The sequence below is a fragment of the Blennius ocellaris genome (genome assembly GCF_963422515.1).
Source record: "Blennius ocellaris genome assembly, chromosome: 5".
Lineage (NCBI taxonomy): Eukaryota > Metazoa > Chordata > Actinopteri > Blenniiformes > Blenniidae > Blennius > Blennius ocellaris.
In genome coordinates, this window is record NC_137654.1 from 30,382,926 (window position 1) to 30,402,925 (window position 20,000).

The following is a 20,000-nucleotide window of genomic DNA, read 5'->3' on the forward strand; positions in this document are numbered from 1 at the left end:
AAGATCACGTCTAATGTTTGTATTTAAGAAAAGAAAAAAGAAAATAATTTTTTTTAACACAGATTTGTTAAGAGTTTGTTCAATGTTTTAAAAATGATGTAGTGTTCATGCCGGGCCACTAGAGGGTGCTGTGACCCCCCCCCCACACACACACACACACAGACACACAATCTGCTCTAAACACAAAACGACCATCACGATGACTGTCAAAATAAAAGCACCAAGTCCCAGAAAAACAAACCGTTGCTTCGACGGTGTTCGTGTCACGTGATCTTTTCTCTTCCAAGCGACGGCCAGGAGAGGAAAACTATTTTCACTCTGCCGACACGTTCGGACTGCGTCGTCGGCAGTCCTGCTTCCGTCTGCGTGCGTTTTATTTTGTATCGTCTACGTCTCTTATCTGTTCTGTGAACTCTGCACTTTTACCTTTTATTTATTCTCCTGTTCAGCACTTTAGTCCACTGTGGTTGTTTTAAAGTGCCTGATAAATTAGAGGCGGTACGGATAATGGACCGGGAGTCACTGTGGGGGAGGGCGTCTACTGAGCATGTGCAGAACGAGGCGCTGCTGCTGTGCAAGTTAGCATTAGTTAGCTGCTGCACTGCCGTGCACTCACTCCTACTCTCACTCTCACTCTCACTCTCACTCCTACTCCTCTCACTCTCACTGCTACGCTCACTCCTACGCTCACTCCTACGTTCACTCTCACTCCTACTCTCACTCTCACTCCTACTCCCACTCCTATGCTCACTCCTACGCTCACTCCTACTCTCACTCCTACGCTCACTCTCACTCCTACTCTCACTCTCACTCCTACTCCCACTCCTATGCTCACTCCTACTCCCACTCCTATGCTCACTCCTACGCTCACTCCTACTCTCACTCCTACGCTCACTCTCACTCCTACTCTCATTCTCACTCCTACTCCCACTCCTACGCTCACTCCTACTCCCATTCTCACTCCTACTCTCACTCCTACTCTCACTCTCACGCTCACTCCTACTCTCACTCCTATTCCCACTCTCACTCCTACTCCCACTCCTACTCTCACTCCTACTCCTACTCTCACTCCTACTCTCACTCCTACTCCTACTCTCACTCTCACTCCTACTCCTACTCTCACTCCTACTCCTACTCTCATGCTCACTCCTACTCTCACTCCTACTCCCACTCTCACTCCCACTCTCACTCCCACTCTCACTCCTACTCTCACTCCTACTCTCACTCCTACTCCTACTCTCACTCCTACTCCTACTCTCACGCTCACTCCTACTCTCACTCCTACTCCCACTCTCACTCCCACTCTCACTCCTCCTCTCTTTTCTTTTCACCTCCAACTTCCCTCCTTCGACATTTTCTGTTCTGTTTAATCTTCTCTCACTTCCTCACCAGACTCATCCCTCCATCCTCTCTCTCTCCTCCTCGGTTGCCACGGTAACACGTTAACATACGGAGGGTGAAACGTCCCGTCTGTCTCTGCAGGCCGACTGACGGCTAGTTAGTGTTCCTGGAAGTTACTAAACCAGCTAGTTAGTTAGTTAGTTATCTTGTGGGCGAAGTCCTTAACAGGTTAATTAATTCCCAGGTGATTTAGTTTTGGTTTAGTTAGTTGGTTAATTAGTTAGTTAGTTGCCCAGGTTGGTCAGTTATGGGTTTATTAGTTAGTTAACATAACTGAACATTGAAATAAGTGAGAAAGTGAGTTAATTTCGATATTTTGGACCGGCTTAATCAGTTAGTAGGTTTTTAGTCACCAAGTCATTTAGTTTTTAAGTCAGATAGTTAACAGGATAACTTTTAGGTTACTAAGTTACCGGACTAGTTACTAAGTTAGATAGTTTGTAGAATTATTTGTTAGTTGCGGAGTAAATTAGTTATTAAATGATCTAGTGGGTTGATTGAGACTAGTTAGTCACTGGGTAAGTTAGTTACACATTTGTTCTTAATAGGTTAATTCACACATTAGGTAATGAAAAGTTAATTGGTTATATGGTGAAAAGGTTATTTTGTTTTTGGGTTCGTCAGTTAGTTAGTTGCCAAGTCATAGTGTTGCAATTGAATTAGTCACTGGGTTAGTTTGCTCGTTAACATGACATATGGTTAAGTTTCCCTCATTTTCACCAGCTTGATGAGTTAGCAGGTTCTTGTCCTGGTCAGTTAGTTTCTAAGTTAAATAGTAAACAGACAAGCTTTCAAGTTAGTTAGTTAGTTACAGGTGAAATAGGTTCCTCCGCTATTAACTCCTCTTTAATCTGCTAAATTATCTCCAGTATGCAGCAGGCACACACACACACACACACACACACACACACACACACACACACACACACACACACACACACACACACACACACACACACACACACACACACACACACACACACACACACACACACACACACACACACACACACACACACACACACACACGCGTGTTGGTTTGGACACGCCGTCTGACGAGGGCTGGGACTCAAACCGTGACGTGCGGCGCGGCGCCGGCCGCCGTTAATTAACTTTTCTCATTAAGCGCTGCAGGTGGAGCAGCAGATAAAGTGAAGGTAATCAGTGAGGACGCTCTCCCAGGAAACACTTCCTCCCTAAAGGATTCACACACACACACACACACTCACACACACGCTCTAATCTAATCTCGCGTGCTCCAGCCGTTCTTGGAATTCCCGCAGTGAAGCCCCGCCCACAATCTCCTAAGTAGAATTTTAAACAAGGATATTTTCCTCCTCCGTCAGATTTCCGCGTGTTTTTTTCGTCACTGGAACTAAATAAAGTGGGATTTTTTTTTTTTTTCACGACGCTGCTCTCTGATTGGCCGTTTGCTCTCCCGGCGCCACGGAGCCGGTGTGTGTTTGTACCAGTGTTTCTGTACCTGCAGCTGAAGGCCGTGTTCCTCCTGCAGCTGCTGCACCTGGTCCTGGTGCTGCAGGGAGTTGTTCTCAATGTTTTCCTGCACACACACACACACACACACACACACACACACACACACACACACACACACAGTCAGTCAGTGTCCGGTCACACAGCCGATCCAGATGTTAGGAGATGTTCTCTGACCTCGGCCTCCTTCAGCCGCCTCTCAAACCAGCCCTTGGTTCCCTCCATGGACTGAACCTGAGCCTGCAGCTCCTCCACCCGCTGCTGCACCTGCTCCAGGTCCTTGGTTCGAGCCTGAACACACACACACACACACACACACACACACACACACACACACACACACACACACACACACACACACACACACACACACACACACACACACACACACACACACACACACACACACACACACACACACACACACACACACACACACACACACACACACACACACACACAAAAACAAGCACGTTAACACTGATTTATGCCGACTCAGACTAAAAGACTCACGATTTGGTTCCATTACAAAACAAAAACAAAACAACAACTCCTAGCCTGGTAAATAAACTACGGCTTTATTCGCATGTTTTTTTTTTGCATTTAGACGTTTTGAAAATGGTAGAAACCATGAAAATAATGTAGTTAGCATGTTGGGCCACTAGTGGGCGCTGTTGTTGAATGAAACCACACCCTCTTCCTCCTCCTCCTCCTCCTGCTCCTCTTCCTCCTGCTCCTCCTCCTCACCTTTTCCTCCCTGAGCTGCTGGCGGATTTCCTCCTCCGAGCGGTTCTTGTCTTCATGGAGTCCTCGCAGCTCCTTCTCGTAGCGAGCTCTGACCCCGAGGACCTGGGAGGAGCAGAGGGGAGCAGAGGGAAGGAGAGGAGGAGGAGAGAGGAGAGGAGGAGAGAGGAGGAGAGGAGTGGAGAGGAGTGGAGAGGAGTAGAGAGGAGGAGAGAGGAGGAGAGAGGACAGAAGAGCAGAGAGGAGGAGAGAGGAGTAGAGAGGAGGAGAGAGGAGCAGAGAGGAGGAGAGGAGTGGAGAGGAGGAGAGGAGAGAGGAGGAGAGAGGACAGAAGAGCAGAGAGGAGGAGAGAGGAGTAGAGAGGAGGAGAGAGGAGTAGAGAGGAGGAGAGAGGACAGAAGAGTAGAGAGGAGGAGAGAGGAGAGAGGACAGAAGAGTAGAGAGGAGTAGAGAGGAGTAGAGAGGAGGAGAGAGGAGGAGAGAGGACAGAAGAGTAGAGAGGAGTAGAGAGGAGTAGAGAGGAGGAGAGAGGAGGAGAGAGGAGAGAGGACAGAAGAGTAGAGAGGAGTAGAGAGGAGTAGAGAGGAGTAGAGAGGAGGAGAGAGGACAGAAGAGCACAGAGGAGGAGAGAGGAGTAGAGAGGCATAAACTTGGTCATTTAACTTTTGAAATACTCGGACTGATGTGAAAGTAACTAAAAAGGAGTAACAGATTATAGTTACTGATTTCCCCACACACACACACACCTCCTTCTCATGCTGCAGTCGCAGGTCTGACAGCGCCTCCTTGTGGTCGACCTTCTCCTGATTCATCTGAATGGCCATGTCGTCCAGCATGGACTTCCTCTTCTCTGCCGTCTACACACACACACACACACACACACACACACACACACACACACACACACACACACACACACACACACACACACACACACACACACACACACACACACACACACACACACACACACACAGTCTTAGTTAACTCAAGAGTTAAAACACTAATAAACGATGGTAAAGCAGAAAAGTAAACGAGGACCGTCGTTGAACTAAACCAGTTTCCAGCAGGAGAATCTCTCCGGAGCAGAACCAGACAAATCCTGACCAATCAATTCAATGATTCCATTTCCTGCTCAGCTGAGTCAGCAGATTATATAGTAACTCCTTCAACGTGAGGGTCCCGAAGCTGGTCTCTATAAACAACCCGAGTCGCCTCCAGTTTTACCAAGCCGCCGTTAGCGTGACCCGTCAAGTCGCCGGCGGACGCGACCTCTCGGCCCCACGCCGTTTGGCGAATCCCCGACGTACAAAACGCGGAATCGTTCGCGTCGTTGAGTGTCGTCGTACCTTCTTGGCCTCGTCCAGCTCCCGGAGGAGTTTCTCCTTCTCCTGTCCCTCGTCCGTCAGCTGCTCCAACAACTTCCTGTTGGCGAAACTCGACTCCTGCGGGTTTGACAGGACAGTTAGGACGTTGAGCGACGGCGGCGGCGGGACAGGGACTAGCGGCGGCGGCGGCGTGGGACCGGTACCTGCAGCTGGGAGTCCAGGTCGTCCCTCTGGGCCAGGAGACTCTCCTGCTCGGCTCGCCGCTGCTGCAGCTCCGACGTCAGCGCCTCCTGCTGCTCCCTCAGCAGGTTGACCTCCTGGGTCCTCACCGTCTGGATCTGCACACATCAGCACCGCTTACAGGACATGCTAACGTCACATGACTGAAACGAATGGATGAAACTAAACTACCAAAGACTGCATTCACTTCACAGTAGCGTTAGCGTTAGCAGTAGCATTAGAAGTAGTGTTAGCATTAGCGTTAGAAGTAGCATCAGCAGTAGGGTTAGCAGTAGCATTAGCAGTAGCGTTAGCAGTAGGCAAGGTTCTACACGGAGGGTTCTGGGTCTCGTTTTTCATGCAGCATTGTCGAGTTCTGAAGGATCTAAACCCTCCAGATGTTTCCACGATCGGGTTCTTTGACTCCCTGTTAATTGTTTGTCGTCAACAGTTACAACAATAAGAGTTCTTCAAAATCCAGTTTCGTTCAAAAACATTCGTCCAGAATTCAAGGTTCTACGTGACGTTTTGTTGTTGAGGTTCGTCTGGATTCTAAGGATGTTCGGGGTTCTAGTAGCTCTCGGTCACGTTATTTATTTTGGACGTATTTTACCGACTTTTTGCAACGACGGTGAACCCAAATTTCATAAAACCTTCAAGGAAGATTTATCGTCATTTAAGGACCGATCGATTAGACTTTGACGATGAACCGTTTCCGAATTAATCTTGAAAATCTGCGAAAGAAAACGTCCCATACAAAGCGGATGAGAGGCACCTACTGGAGATCAAAGGAGATCAGCGTCTGTCGCCATGGAGACGCTCCCCAATCAGTGTTTCACGCAGTGACGTAGCAACCCGACGGGCCAGTTAGCATCGATGACAGCTAACGGCTAACATGCTAGCGACGCTAACCCGGCTCCGTGGCGTTCGCGAAGACCTGCGCTCTACCGAGCGTAGCTCTAGTTTTAATAGCTGCGGTCTAACGTGGGGCTCTAGGGTTAAAAACAAGCTTGAGGGTTCTACTCTAGGTTCTACGGTTCTACATTAGTCCTCGTTACCTGTTCCAGAGCGCACAGGTTAGTCCTCAGAGCGCCGTTGTCCTGGAAACATGAAGAGCGGTGAGCGACGGCGTCCAGGGTCCCTCAACCGACGCCGTAACTCGCCGGTTCCGTTTAATACCACTATCTTAAGGTTCTGGAGGAGAACGACCGGCGTCACATCACCTCCAGGTGTAAAGAACCAGGATCCCTGTTTGCAGACGACGTGACGTTCGTGGTTTATTACCAGATCAGTGTTTTTCAACCTTTTTGAGCCGAGACACACTTTTTTGTTTGTAAAACTCTGGAGGCACACCATCACCACCCGGAAATGTTAAAATGTTAAACTCTGTAGCCTCTATTAACAATATAAAGTCTTTCTCATCAAAGTTTTATCAACAGGAATCCAGTAAATCCTTTTTTTAATAGTGCCTCCCTCAGTGTGAAACCTGGACCTGATGGATGAAGAGCTGAGATCCTGGTTTTCAAAAACTTCTCCATCACTGTCACTGACACAGTACTTTGATACAAGATGGTAGCAGGAGGTGGAGATGAACCACACTGACGTCTGTCACTTTACATTTCACCGGCAAAGTTCTGTGCTGCCCTCTGGTGGTGAAGAGTATTTATACATGATTACTCTGCAACACACTGTCGCTGTGAGAGCAAATGGTTTTTTTTAGAAAAAAATGTGAAATTGGATAATTTCCCACGGCTCACCTGACGAGATCTCGCGGAAACCCCGCGGCACCATGGTTGAAAAACACTGTTCTAGATCACCAGTTCTAGAGCGTCAGTGAGGAAACGTTCAGTCGATCCTTCAAACTTCCTCTAATCTTAATCTGACGTCACGGTTCTAGGAGACGTTCTAGGGTCGTTTTAACGGCAGTTTATCCAGATGAACTGGTCCCGGGTTGAAGGCGGCCCGCCGGTTCCGGTTCTACCAGACGTTCTCCAGGTCCGTTACCTGTTCTAGGGCCGCCAGGTTGGTCCTCAGAGCGTCGTTCTCCTGCAGGATGTTGTCCACCTGCTCCTGACTCACCGCGCTCTGATTGGCCGCCTGCGGCGTGCGACACGCCGGAAGGGAAGAGCCAGCGGAGGAGGGAAAGGTTTGTTTTTTTGTTGTTGTTGTTTTTAGAACCGGGAGAGAAGAGAGGGAAGAACCGAGAAGACAGGTGAAAAAAGCACCGAACTCCTGTTTTCAAGTGAAAAACCACACGAATTCTCTGGTCAAAGTGTTTTTCTGTGGTTTTGTCTCAGAAGGTTCAAACAGCGAAAGAAGAAAACAATGGCCGTTTCCACGGAAACGGCATTGATGCCCACAACAATGTAGTGAGCCTGGAAAGCCACTAGCTGGCGCTGTTTGTTTGTTTTTGTTACAAACAAAACTCTGGGAACATTAAGAACTGCGAAGACGATAATTTACTGAATATCACACTTTCAATCCTGTAGCTTAAAACCTGAATAATAATTAATATTATTCTTAATAATAAAATAAACATATTAACCTATTTTTAATTATGTTATTAATAATATTGTATTGATTTATTAATGTTATTAATATTTTATTGATTTATAATTATAAATTAAGAATATCAATAACATTTTATCAATTTATCATAAACATTAACTATAATATTCTTTAAATATATGAATATATTGTTAATATTTTATTAATAGTTATAGAATATAATAAATGTTCATGATAAATTGATAAAATATTATTAATAATATTTTATTAATTTATTAATATTTTCTTAATCTATCATTATAAATTAATAATATCAATAATTACATTAATAATATTTTATCAATTTATTATTAACATTAACTATAATGTTCTTTAAATATATGAATATATTGTTAATATTTTATTAATACAGTTATAGAATCTAATAAATGTTAATGATAAAATGATAAAATATTATTAATAATATTTTATTAATGTATTAATGATGTTATTAATATTTTATAAATTTTTTATTATAAATGAATAATATCAATAATATTATTGATAATATTTTATCAATTTATCATTAACATTAATTATATTCTATACATGTATTAATATATTGTTAATAACATTTTATTAATTTATTATTATATATTTCCATTTTAATACTTTACAATATGATTTCTAGAGTTTTTATTACTTCTGTAATTTTTTTTTCTTTCTTTGTTTTGGGCCAATAAAAAATAAATAACCTGAGCGAAGGAGAAGAAATGTTTCCCTAATTTAGTATTTTTCACAGGTTAAAGAGCTTCATACATCAGTGATGCGTTCAGGTGCATCAGGTAACTCCGACCTTTCTTCTTTTTTATTTTTTTTATTTAGTGGGTGTGGCTTATATTCAGGTCCAGAAATGACGGAACTCAGAACATGGACTGGGTCACGACACTCGTTTCAGAAGAGTAGCCATTGTTTCCCCCGCTGGCCCGTTTCCACGGAGACGGGAGTCACCGCACTTCCACAGAGTTACGTATTCCAGTGACTCTGGGCACCGTTGCCGTGGAAACGTACACCAAAAAAAAAAAAACACCACAGAAGTTTTTCCGTTTTCACTTGAAAACGTTGCATCAACAGGTCTTTAGTAGAGAAACGTGTTAAAAAGAAAGAAGCAACAGCGAAGACGAGACGCGAACACAGAAGCTTCATCTGGCCCTGGGTGTTGGCTGACAGGCTATGCCAGGGGCGTTTTGCCCTGGGTGTTGACTGACAGGCCATTCCAGAGTGTTTAGCCCTGGGTGTTGGCTGGCAGGCTCTGCTAAGGTGTTTAGCCCCGAGTTGTGGCTGACAGGCTCTGCCAGGTGTTTAGCCCTGGGTGTTGGCTGGCAGGCTCTGCCGAGGCATTTTGCCCCGAGTGTTGGATGGCAGGCCATAACAGGGTGTTTATCCCTGGGTGTTGACTGGCAGGCTATGCAAAGGCGTTTAGCCCTGGGTGTTGGCTGGCAGGCTCTGCTAAGGTGTTTAGCCCCGAGTTGTGGCTGACAGGCTATGACAGGGTGTTTAGCCCTGGGTGTGGACTGGCAGGCTCTGCCTGGGCATTTTGCCCCGAGTGTTGGACGGCAGGCCATGACAGGGTGTTTAGCCCTGGGTGTTGGCTGGCAGGCTCTGCCTGGGCATTTTGCCCCGAGTGTTGGATGGCAGGCCATGATAGGGTGTTTAGCCCTGGGTGTTGACTGGCAGGCCATGCCAGGGAGTTTAGCCCTGGGTGTTGGCTGGCAGGCTCTGCTAAGGTGTTTAGCCCCGAGTTGTGGCTGACAGGCTCTGCCGGGGTGTTTAGCCCTGGGTGTTGGCTGGCAGGCTCTGCCTGGGCATTTTGCCCCGAGTGTTGGATGGCAGGCCATGATAGGGTGTTTAGCCCTGGGTGTTGACTGGCAGGCCATGCCAGGGTGTTTAGCCCTGGGTGTTGGCTGGCAGGCTGAAGACAAGTTACCTGATCTTTGAGCGCATGCAGAGCCAGCTGGTGTTCTTTGTCTTTACTCTGGAGCTGCTCCTTCAACTCCGCTGTGACCTGAGCACACACACACACACACACACACACACACTTTACGTCACAGGTCGACTCACAGAGAAGTGGAAAGGGGAAGTTGGGGTCCGACTTCTCACCTGATTGACGGCCAGCAGGTCCGCCTGCAGCTTCTGGAGACGGAGGTTCATCGTCTTGAGCTCCTCGTCTTTCCTCTGGTTGATCTCGTCAATTTTTGTCCTGAAGAGACAAAAAAACAATTAAATAAAAATAGACAAACTTCAACACAACACACAGGATGTGCCACGGGACACCCACGACGCAAACAATAACCCACAATAGAAGAGAAACTGCGTCAAGAGTAACAGAAGTGGTCGTCAGCAGTACTTGTAGTTCAACAGTACTTGTAGTATTGCTCACCTGCTGTCGTTGTACAGCGCTTCTTTCTCCGTCTGCAGACGCTGGAAGCTGCAACACACAGGTGGATGAGAGTGAGGTGGTGGCGCCCCCCGCTGGACACCGGCTGAAAGTGCAGCTTCGTCCCGCTGAAGGTTTTCAATGGAAGAATGAAAATCTGAAAGAAATCTCACCTCTCCTGCTTCTTCTTCAGCTTCTCACTGAGCTGCAGGGTGAAGGGAGACGGTGAGTTCTCGGTGTGTGTGTGTGTGTGTGTGTGTGTGTGTGTGTTAGATTGTGAGTGTGTGGTATTTCAGTACCTTGGACAGCTCCTCCTGCAGTTTACTGAGCTCGGCCTGTTTGGACGTCTGCACACAGGAAACAACATTTACAAGCAGAAAACAAGAGAAAAACTCAACAAGCTTCTTAATCCCTGATATAATCTGTCGACGGAGCAACAATCCATTCATAATCTCCGGAACAAAAAAAAAACCCCACAGAGGCACAAAGTCGGAACTGAGCGGTGACATAAAAGTTTGGAAGCCGTCGTGGAATTGAGGAAAATCTGCTTTGACAAGATTTAGATCTCAGCGTGTTTCACACAAAGAGGACATATTAACAGATTAACAGATTAGAAATGATCTAAAAGTAATTTTAACGGCGTGAACGTTGACATCAGCTCGCCCCCTGGTGGCCGGCACGCAAAGTACAACGCTCACTGGGTTTAAAGTTTCATTTTATAAAGGGAACAACTCATTATAGTGTGTAGGGTGTGTGTAGGGTGTGTGTAGAGTGTGTGGTGTGTGTGAAGAGTGTGTGTAGTGTGTGTGTAGTGTGTGTGAAGAGTGTGTGTAGTGTGTGTGTAGTGTGTGTGAAGAGTGTGTAGTGTGTGTGTAGAGTGCGTGTAGTGTGTGTAGAGTGTGCAGAGTGCGTGTAGAATGAGTGCAGAGTGCGTGTAGAGTGTGTGTAGAGTGTGCAGAGTGCGTGTAGAGTGTGTGCAGAGTGCATGTAGAGTGTGTGCAGAGTGTGTGCAGAGTGCGTGTAGAGTGTGTGCAGAGCGTGTGCAGAGTGTGTGCAGAGCGTGTGTATTGTGTACTGTGTAGTGTGTACCTCCAGCGTGTGGACCTGCTCCCTCAGCAGCCTCTTCTCCTCCTGTGTGTGTAGAGTGTGTAGTGTGTAGTGTGTAGTGTGTAGTGTGTAGTGTGTAGTGTGTGGTGTGTACCTCCAGCGTGTGGACCTGCTCCCTCAGCAGCCTCTTCTCCTCCTGTGTAGTGTGTAGTGTGTAGTGTGTAGTGTGTAGTGTGTAGTGTGTAGTGTGTACCTCCAGCGTGTGGACCTGCTCCCTCAGCAGCCTCTTCTCCTCCTGTGTGTGTAGAGTGTGTAGTGTGTAGTGTGTAGTGTGTAGTGTGTAGTGTGTAGTGTGTGGTGTGTACCTCCAGCGTGTGGACCTGCTCCCTCAGCAGCCTCTTCTCCTCCTGTGTAGTGTGTAGTGTGTAGTGTGTAGTGTGTAGAGTGTGTGTGTGTAGTGTGTAGTGTGTAGTGTGTAGTGTGTACCTCCAGCGTGTGGACCTGCTCCCTCAGCAGCCTCTTCTCCTCCTGTGTGTGTAGTGTGTAGTGTGTAGTGTGTAGTGTGTAGTGTGTACCTCCAGCGTGTGGACCTGCTCCCTCAGCAGCCTCTTCTCCTCCTGTGTGTGTAGAGTGTGTAGTGTGTAGTGTGTAGTGTGTAGTGTGTACCTCCAGCGTGTGGACCTGCTCCCTCAGCAGCCTCTTCTCCTCCTGTGTGTGTAGAGTGTGTAGTGTGTAGTGTGTAGTGTGTAGTGTGTACCTCCAGCGTGTGGACCTGCTCCCTCAGCAGCCTCTTCTCCTCCTGCTCGGTGTTCAGGTTCATCTCCAGCTCTGCCCCAAAGCAGGGAGTTATTGGACAGAGAGCAGCTGCAGCCCAGCCTACCGCTGCCTGCTTAGCTACAACCGTCTCTACGCTCGTCCCTGACGGGCCTAAAGGGGGCGCCGCACACAGCAGGGGGGCTCCGTTAGGCTGCGTCAGGCCCGGACACACACACACTGCACCGGCTGCTGTACCTGTACCTGTACCCCTACCTGTACCTGTACCTGTACCTGTACCCCCCTAAACTTAAAGTTAAATACCTTTATTCATGTACTATTCAAAATGATACTTTTTACAGTGTTTGGTTTATTAAAAAAATCTCTAATTCTATTATTTACAGCATTTCATTTGGTAAAAATTCGATTTAAAATGTTTCCGGTTTTTTTTTCCTTTGGCAGAAATGTGTAGTTTTTTGCAGTATATATTTTACAGTATTTAATTTGCCCTCAAAAAATATATTTTCAGTTTTAAATCCTCAAATTATATTTGACACTTTTCTATTATTCACAACATAGCATTTGTTCAAAAATAGAAATTTTCTTTAAAGGTGTTTTTAAACAGATTTGAAAGTAAAATTTTTATTGTATTTTATTTTACAGTAATTTAAATGTTTTTTTTTTTACATTAACAAAATTTACTTTCTAAACATTTCCTAATTATAGATGCAATTTGTGATAGTATTCTACTGAGGAAACATTTTTACCTTTTGCAGCAATTTAGTTTAAACAATTTTTTCACAGTATTTGATTTATCAAAAAATACTTATTCATAAAAAATGTGACCTTTTACAAGTTATTTAAATAAAAAAAAATTTGTGCATTTAGCTTGTCAAAAACAACATTTTTCGAAAATGTTTAATACTTTAATGTAATATTACTGAAATTTTACTTACTAAATAATTGTTTTTATGCAAAAAAAAAAAAAAAGAATTCCAGATTCTGATATTTTAACTTGTCAAATTCAGATGTTATTCAAAACATATTCATCTAAATATCTCAAAATAAATAAATCCCACATACACAACTGGATTTGCATATTTATCAGTGATTGAATTTAATTACCTAGAAACGTTTTAATAGGTTTTTTTGTCTCACTTCAATGTGTTATAAAGTTTTTAGGACTCAGAAATCATAATATGTCACGAGATTTATTCAGAAAGGTTCGTTTTTATTGGAACGAACGTCTTGAGCTCATTTAAATGACAGAAATTAATATTTTAATTGTATTTTATCGAGCAAAAATGTGTATTTTTTTTTTTAATAGTCAATCCCAGTGAAGTGATTTAAAGCAGTGGATGAACTCGTCGTTGTGGTGTGACGCCAGCTGGTGGTTGTGTGTGTCGGTCCTCAGCCAGCGAGCTGCTCTGCACTCACAACGCCGAGGCCTCGTTTCCATGACAACGCTTTCACATAGAAAACACACACAAAAAAAAAAACCTCCCGGTGGCGTTCCGGTGGGCTCGTTTACGGGATCCGCTGGAAACTTCCAACTTCCGACTCCCAACAGGGAAATGCAACTTTTCCCGAAACGCTCCGGCGCACGGACGGACAGGAAGTGAGACTAGTGGCCACGAGGGGGAACTACAAGGCTTCCTGTCGTCTCTGTGGAATCGGCCGTCGTTTTCAAAAACGTCGAAACGCAAAAAATGTATTGGAAGGAAAAGAACAACACTAGAATCTTCACTTTAACTTGAAGCGTTGTCATGGGAACGGTTCCTGAGCTGGGTTCACACACACACACACACACAGAGGTCAGAGGTCACACCAGGTCACCGTGAGACAATAACACACTGAGCTGGTCGCTGCCGTTTCACTTCAAAGAGTTCAGGAGAGACTCACCGTGAAGCTGCTTGTGTGTCTGCTGCAGCTCGGCGTCCGTCTGCACACACACGCACACGCACACACACACACACACACACACACACACACACACACACACACACACACACACACACACACACACACACCATCAAAGGAGGCCTCCGGTGTCTGCACGTGGTTTGGGTGAGTTTCCGAACGTCGCTCACCTGTTCCAGTCTCTCATTGGCTCCCTCTGCTCCTGGCTCCGCCCCTCCGTCTGTCTCCGTGGCAACGCCCTGAGCGACCTGGAGGGCTGCAGGGAAATAACATGTTTGTCTCACACACACACCTACCTACAACTCGCACACTTTTCACAAAGAGAAGTGAGGATAAAAAAATAAAACAACACACCTTTCATCTTCTTCTGCAGGGCGGAGTTTTCTGCCTGGAGGCGGAGCAGCTCTCCATCGTTGGAGGCGGGGCTAGGCGGTGGGCCGGACACAGAGGCTCCGCCCCCTTCTTTGAAACCCTTGTTCTCCTGCTCCAGCTGCTCGATCTGCGTGCACAGCTGGAACAGAGATTTGGACCGTGAGGCGGAGATGGCCGAGCCGAGCCGAGCCGAGCGGGACCGAGCCGGACCGAGCCGGGCCGGGCCGAGCCGAAAAGAGGCGTCTCTACCTTGGAGAGTTCCGTCATCAGGGTGCTGTTCTGCAGCCTGAAGTCTTCCTCCTGACTGTGCAGCTTCCCCTGGAGCATCTCAGTCTCACTCAGCAGGGCCTCCACCTCCTGCAACAACACCATCAACACCATCAACAACACCAACAACAACACCACCATCACCAACAACAACACCAACAACAACACCACCATCACCAACAACAACACCACCATCACCAACAACAACGACATCAACAACAACACCATCAACAACAACAACACCATCAACACCAACAACAACACCATCAACAACAACACCATCAATACCATCAATACCATCAACAACACCAACAACACCACCATCACCAACAACAACAACAACAACAACAACACCAACAACAACATCAACAACAACACCATCAACAACAACAACACCATCAACAACAACAACACCATCAACAACAACACCATCAACAACAACACCATCAATACCATCAACAACACCATCAACATCAACACCATCAACAACAACACCATCAACATTAACACCATCAACGGCAACAACACCATCAACAGCAACAACACCAACAACATCAACACCATCAACACCAACAACACCAACAACAACACCATCAACATCAACACCATCAACAACAACACCATCAACAACAGCACCATCAACACCAACACCATTCCTGCTAACAGCTCATAGCGATTCTATCTACAACTGAACAAACAGTGACTGTTCAGCCTGTAAACAAAGGTTGAGGCGCCTCAGGAAGCTAACAGCCTCGCCGCTAGGAGACTTAGCATCACAACAGTCCAACCATAACAAAGTACTGATCCAATTCACTCGCCAGGTACGCGTGAAATATGTGTTCTGGCTCCGCCCACATTGTGGAGGACACGTCAAGGCCGGACTTGTGCGGACTCAGGAAGCCAAATTACCCATAATGCATTTGGCAAGAAATTCTGAAAGTCCATACTTCTGAGTACATACTTGCAGTACGTACTCAGAAGTACGCCATTGAATTGAGAAACGGCCCTAAAAGAGGTTTTTTGGTTTAGTTGAAGCTAAAACAGTTAGCCATGAAGCTAAAGCAGCCTTAGCGCTCAGTGTAACGCCGTCGCCATTGACTAAAAGCAACTTTTCTTGATCTGCAGTGTCTTTTTCCAATTAATAATTGCAAATAATTTCCCTCCATCATATGACCTTCAGTTTTCACCAAGTAGCTTTTATTTTGAAACTCACCTGAGCTTTCTTGCTCTTGTTGAGCGCCTGCAGACAGAAGAGCAGAAACAGGCCAGAGATTATAATCTGCTTGTGACACGTGAGACAATTTCAATCTGCAAACCGGACGAGACTCGGGAGACCTTCTGCACTTTGAGGAAATCTTTCTCCAGTCCCACATTCTTCTGACGGACGGCGTTCAGCTCTGGAACGAACGGTCAAAGTCGTGAAAGAGACATTTTTCATTCTTCACCGAAACCGGAAAATGTCCTGAGAGTTTTTTTACCTGTCGAGTTCTTCCTGAGGTCATCAGACAGCTGATAGTTCTGAGTCCTCAACTCCAGCAACTGAGCCTGCACACACACACACACACACACACACACCCATACACACACACACACACCCACACACACACGAACAGACGTACACACCCACACAACCTTAAATTCCTTAAACTGCATTAATAATCTCACAATTAGGAAATTAATCTGACTTTAGCAGCTCAAACACTCGATAATGAATTAATAACAACACTGATACGAGGATAAACGTATTTAATACGGGATAATAAACCACCACAATTCCACAAACAATAAGCCTGATGACATGTAGTGACTAAAAGAGTGTTTATCTTGTAATTTGGTGTAATTGGGTGTAATCTGAGTGTAAACATTAGCATGCTAACGAGTGTTAGCCTCCTCGTCGTTGTGATTAAAATGTCATTAGAATTTGATTAAAGTGCGATTTGAAGCTCAGATGAATGAATAACGGAGCGGGGGTGGGGGGGCAGCAGTGGAGGGGGGGGCAGAAGCCTCCCCGGACCCCGTGACTCTCGGTGCTAACGCGTTAGCCGCCTGTCACACAGGAACATAACGGTTAGCAGCGGCGGAGCGAACCGAGCTTCTTCCCCCCTGGAGCGGGAACACACAGAGTCCGGTATCGGGCCTGCCGGGGACCCGCATTTGAATCCGGTACCGGGCTGGTATCACGGCTCACACCCTGCTGCTCCAACCCCCAGCACGGGGCACGGGGCTCGCTGTCACCCCCCGAGCTAAAGCTAGCGCCCAGCGCTAGCGCACCGGATACCGATGCCGCGCCGCGGTGACAGCCGCCCCCGCAGGGCTCCAGTACCGGCTGCCCCGGCTTCCCTCACCTGCATGCGGTGGAACTCCTCCTCGGACAGAGCCTGCGACATGGCCATGTTTACCTGCCAGCTAGCAGGCTAGCAGCTGGCGGAGGAGACGCAGGAGCTGCGGAGAGCAGCGGGCGGACAGAGCGCTCACTCCCACCGGGTTTCCGGGACCGAGCGGACAGAGCGCTCGCCGGTGTTGCCAGATCGGAGTGGACAGCTTCCAGCCCGATCACCTTCTTAGAACCCGCCCATTCCGATATAAACCAGTACAGACAATGAGGTTGCCCACAAAGTTGCACCAGCGCAATGTATTTTTCTTCCGGACTGACGTAAACAAGAGGAGCGGATCGGGCGGAAAACCGACCGATCTGGCAACCCCGGCGCTCACTCCCACCGGGCTTCCGGGACCGAGCGGACAGAGCGCTCACTCCCACCGGGTTTCCGGGACCGAGCGAACAGAGCGCTCACTCAGACCAAGATTACCAAACATTTCCAAATTGATAACTTTCACATGTAGTTTTTATTATTATTATTATTATTATTTTATTTTTTTTAATGAAGTACCAGGCTGACACGAGTGCACAGAACAAAATCCGTCACACTAAATAACAACACCACTAAATATACTCCTGTTTTTGTCAAAGTTCATTTTCTATTTGTTGTTAATGAGGCTGGAGACATCAAAGGTGTTGTTTTACCCTTTTCCCATGATGCATCAGGCCTCCTGTCTGTGCTGTTAATAAATAAACACACACCTGGACACCTGAATTATTGAACTAAATGATGTGTGCGTGCGTGTGCGTGTGTGTGTGTGCGTGCGTGTGCATGTGCGTGTGTGTGTGTGTGTGTGTGTGTGTGTGGGAAAAGTGTAGTCTCACACTTCCTGGTTCAGCTCAATCATTTACTCACTGTGCCCGAGTATAGAGGCAGAGGTAAAAACAGAAGTCTCTCACCACACACACAGACACACACACACACTCACACACACTCAGTGAGCTGTGTGTTGCAGTGTGTGCAGCTCAGGTGTGTGTGCTGCTGTCATGGACGTCCTGGTCTCCCTGCTGTCCTCTCTGAAGGCCGAGGACCCGCTCAGCGTGGCCCAGGAGTACAACGTGAGTCTCTCGTCCCTCAGTCTCACCTTTCACAGGACATACGACACGCTACTGTGTGTGTGTGTGTGTGTGTGTGTGTGTGTGTGTGTGTGTGTGTGTGTGTGTTTGTGTGTGTGTGTGTGTGTGTGTGTGTGTGTTTTCAGCTTCACTCTGCAGCTGCAGTAGGAAATCAGATAAAGTGAGGATTTGTGTAAAACATAACAAACAGAGTCGTTCTGTTCTCAGATCAACTTCTGGAGCCGGTCATTTCCGCGTAAAACGATCTGGAGCTGCTGGACTGTTACAACAGCTGGACTGTTACAACAGCTGGACTGTTACAACAGCTGGATTGTTACAACAGCTGCAATGTAGAGAGAAAAGAGACACCGGCTGTAAATTGTGTGAGGGGAAAAAAAACAACTAAAGTATACTTTAACAAGAATAAACTCAGAGGATTCAGCCCATAAAAGGGGCGGGGCTTCTAGACCCAGTCCATAAAGGGGGGGGGGCTTTAAGGATCCAGCTGGTAACTCTGCACCCAAAACCTCAATGACCTGAGAGAAGAGTTTGATGCTTTTTCGTGATAGAAGCAGACAGAACAGTCTGTGGCTGTTGCTCCTGATCGAAGCAGAGCGAACAGTCTGTAGCTGTTCCTCCTGATAGAAGCAGAGCGAACAGTCTGTGGCTGTTCCTCCTGATAGAAGCAGACAGAACAGTCTGTAGCTGTTCCTCCTGATAGAAGCAGAGCGAACAGTCTGTGGCTGTTCCTCCTGATAGAAGCAGACAGAACAGTCTGTGGCTGTTCCTCCTGATAGAAGCAGACAGAACAGAACAGTCTGTGGCTGTTCCTCCTGATAGAAGCAGACAGAACAGTCTGTGGCTGTTCCTCCTGATCGAAGCAGAGCGAACAGTCTGTAGCTGTTCCTCCTGATAGAAGCAGAGCAAACAGTCTGTGGCTGTTCCTCCTGATAGAAGCAGACAGAACAGAACAGTCTGTGGCTGTTCCTCCTGATAGAAGCAGACAGAACAGAACAGTCTGTGGCTGTTCCTCCTGATAGAAGCAGAGCGAACAGTCTGTGGCTGTTCCTCCTGATAGAAGCAGACAGAACAGAACAGTTTGTGGCTGTTCCTCCTGATAGAAGCAGACAGAACAGAACAGTCTGTAGCTGTTCCTCCTGATAGAAGCAGACAGAACAGTCTGTGGCTGTTCCTCCTGATCGAAGCAGAGCGAACAGTCTGTAGCTGTTCCTCCTGATAGAAGCAGAGCAAACAGTCTGTGGCTGTTCCTCCTGATAGAAGCAGACAGAACAGAACAGTCTGTGGCTGTTCCTCCTGATAGAAGCAGACAGAACAGAACAGTCTGTGGCTGTTCCTCCTGATAGAAGCAGAGCGAACAGTCTGTGGCTGTTCCTCCTGATAGAAGCAGACAGAACAGAACAGTTTGTGGCTGTTCCTCCTGATAGAAGCAGACAGAACAGAACAGTCTGTAGCTGTTCCTCCTGATAGAAGCAGAGCGAACAGTCTGTGGCTGTTCCTCCTGATAGAAGCAGACAGAACAGAACAGTTTGTGGCTGTTCCTCCTGATAGAAGCAGACAGAACAGAACAGTCTGTGGCTGTTCCTCCTGATAGAAGCAGACAGAACAGAACAGTTTGTGGCTGTTCCTCCTGATAGAAGCAGAGCGAACAGTCTGTGGCTGTTCCTTGTGGCCTTTAAGCTACATGGTTAGTTGTAAAGTGGTCGAGGTGTTGGACTATTGACAGACTGTGGTGAGAGCTGTGTGTGTGTGTGTGTGTGTGTGTGTGTGTGTGTGTGTGGTCAGTGTCTCTCCGATCAGACATGTAGTGTGTGAACGTCCACACACTTGTTCACTCGCTAAAGGAGTTAGCATCAATGCTAACCTGCGCTGACCTCTGGGTGCTCGCTAGTCAGACACTGACTGACTGAGCCGTCCGGCGGCGGCGGCGGGAAGCTAGCTAGGTTGTGTCGTCAGCGAATGTCCTGCTGTGGTTTCATGTTTGTTTCCTCATTCAGGTCATTTCATGATTTACCAGCAGAAACTTCCTCCGACCGGCTGAGCGTTGGTTCCTGAAATGTCGCAACAAGGTTTCACCTGT

The 20,000-nt window shown here is 46.9% G+C and overlaps 2 protein-coding genes across 5 annotated transcripts in view; one reads left to right on the forward strand and one right to left on the reverse strand.

Moving 5' to 3' along the window:
- The window catches only part of gripap1 (GRIP1 associated protein 1), a 26,511-nt gene extending 9,499 nt beyond the window's left edge, over positions 1-17,012 (reverse strand). Inside the window, exons 1-22 of one of the 4 annotated variants that reach the window (XM_080496702.1) lie at positions 16,815-17,012; positions 15,948-16,014; positions 15,805-15,866; positions 15,683-15,709; positions 14,452-14,559; positions 14,185-14,341; positions 14,001-14,086; positions 13,813-13,852; positions 11,915-11,985; positions 10,410-10,457; positions 10,284-10,315; positions 10,114-10,161; positions 9,834-9,933; positions 9,661-9,738; positions 7,191-7,283; positions 6,245-6,286; positions 5,171-5,305; positions 4,989-5,084; positions 4,386-4,496; positions 3,643-3,744; positions 3,073-3,186; positions 2,885-2,962 (exon numbers count right to left, since the gene is read on the reverse strand). In XM_080496702.1, the coding sequence (XP_080352828.1) occupies positions 2,885-2,962; positions 3,073-3,186; positions 3,643-3,744; positions 4,386-4,496; positions 4,989-5,084; positions 5,171-5,305; positions 6,245-6,286; positions 7,191-7,283; positions 9,661-9,738; positions 9,834-9,933; positions 10,114-10,161; positions 10,284-10,315; positions 10,410-10,457; positions 11,915-11,985; positions 13,813-13,852; positions 14,001-14,086; positions 14,185-14,341; positions 14,452-14,559; positions 15,683-15,709; positions 15,805-15,866; positions 15,948-16,014; positions 16,815-16,862 (1,743 nt within the window). In that variant the 5' untranslated portion in view covers positions 16,863-17,012. Of the gene's footprint in view, positions 1-2,884; positions 2,963-3,072; positions 3,187-3,642; positions 3,745-4,385; positions 4,497-4,988; positions 5,085-5,170; positions 5,306-6,244; positions 6,287-7,190; positions 7,284-9,660; positions 9,739-9,833; positions 9,934-10,113; positions 10,162-10,283; positions 10,316-10,409; positions 10,458-11,914; positions 12,085-13,812; positions 13,853-14,000; positions 14,087-14,184; positions 14,342-14,451; positions 14,560-15,682; positions 15,710-15,804; positions 15,867-15,947; positions 16,015-16,814 lie in introns of all 4 variants that reach the window. The other 3 variants (XM_080496700.1, XM_080496701.1, XM_080496703.1) reach the window with 3 other exon arrangements.
- Positions 17,013-17,833: 821 nt separating this feature from the next.
- The window catches only part of ptpn18 (protein tyrosine phosphatase non-receptor type 18), a gene marked incomplete at both ends in the record, with an annotated part of 13,063 nt that continues 10,896 nt past the window's right edge, over positions 17,834-20,000 (forward strand). Inside the window, 1 exon segment of the mRNA XM_080496986.1 lies at positions 17,834-17,905. Coding sequence (XP_080353112.1) covers positions 17,834-17,905 — 72 coding nt within the window.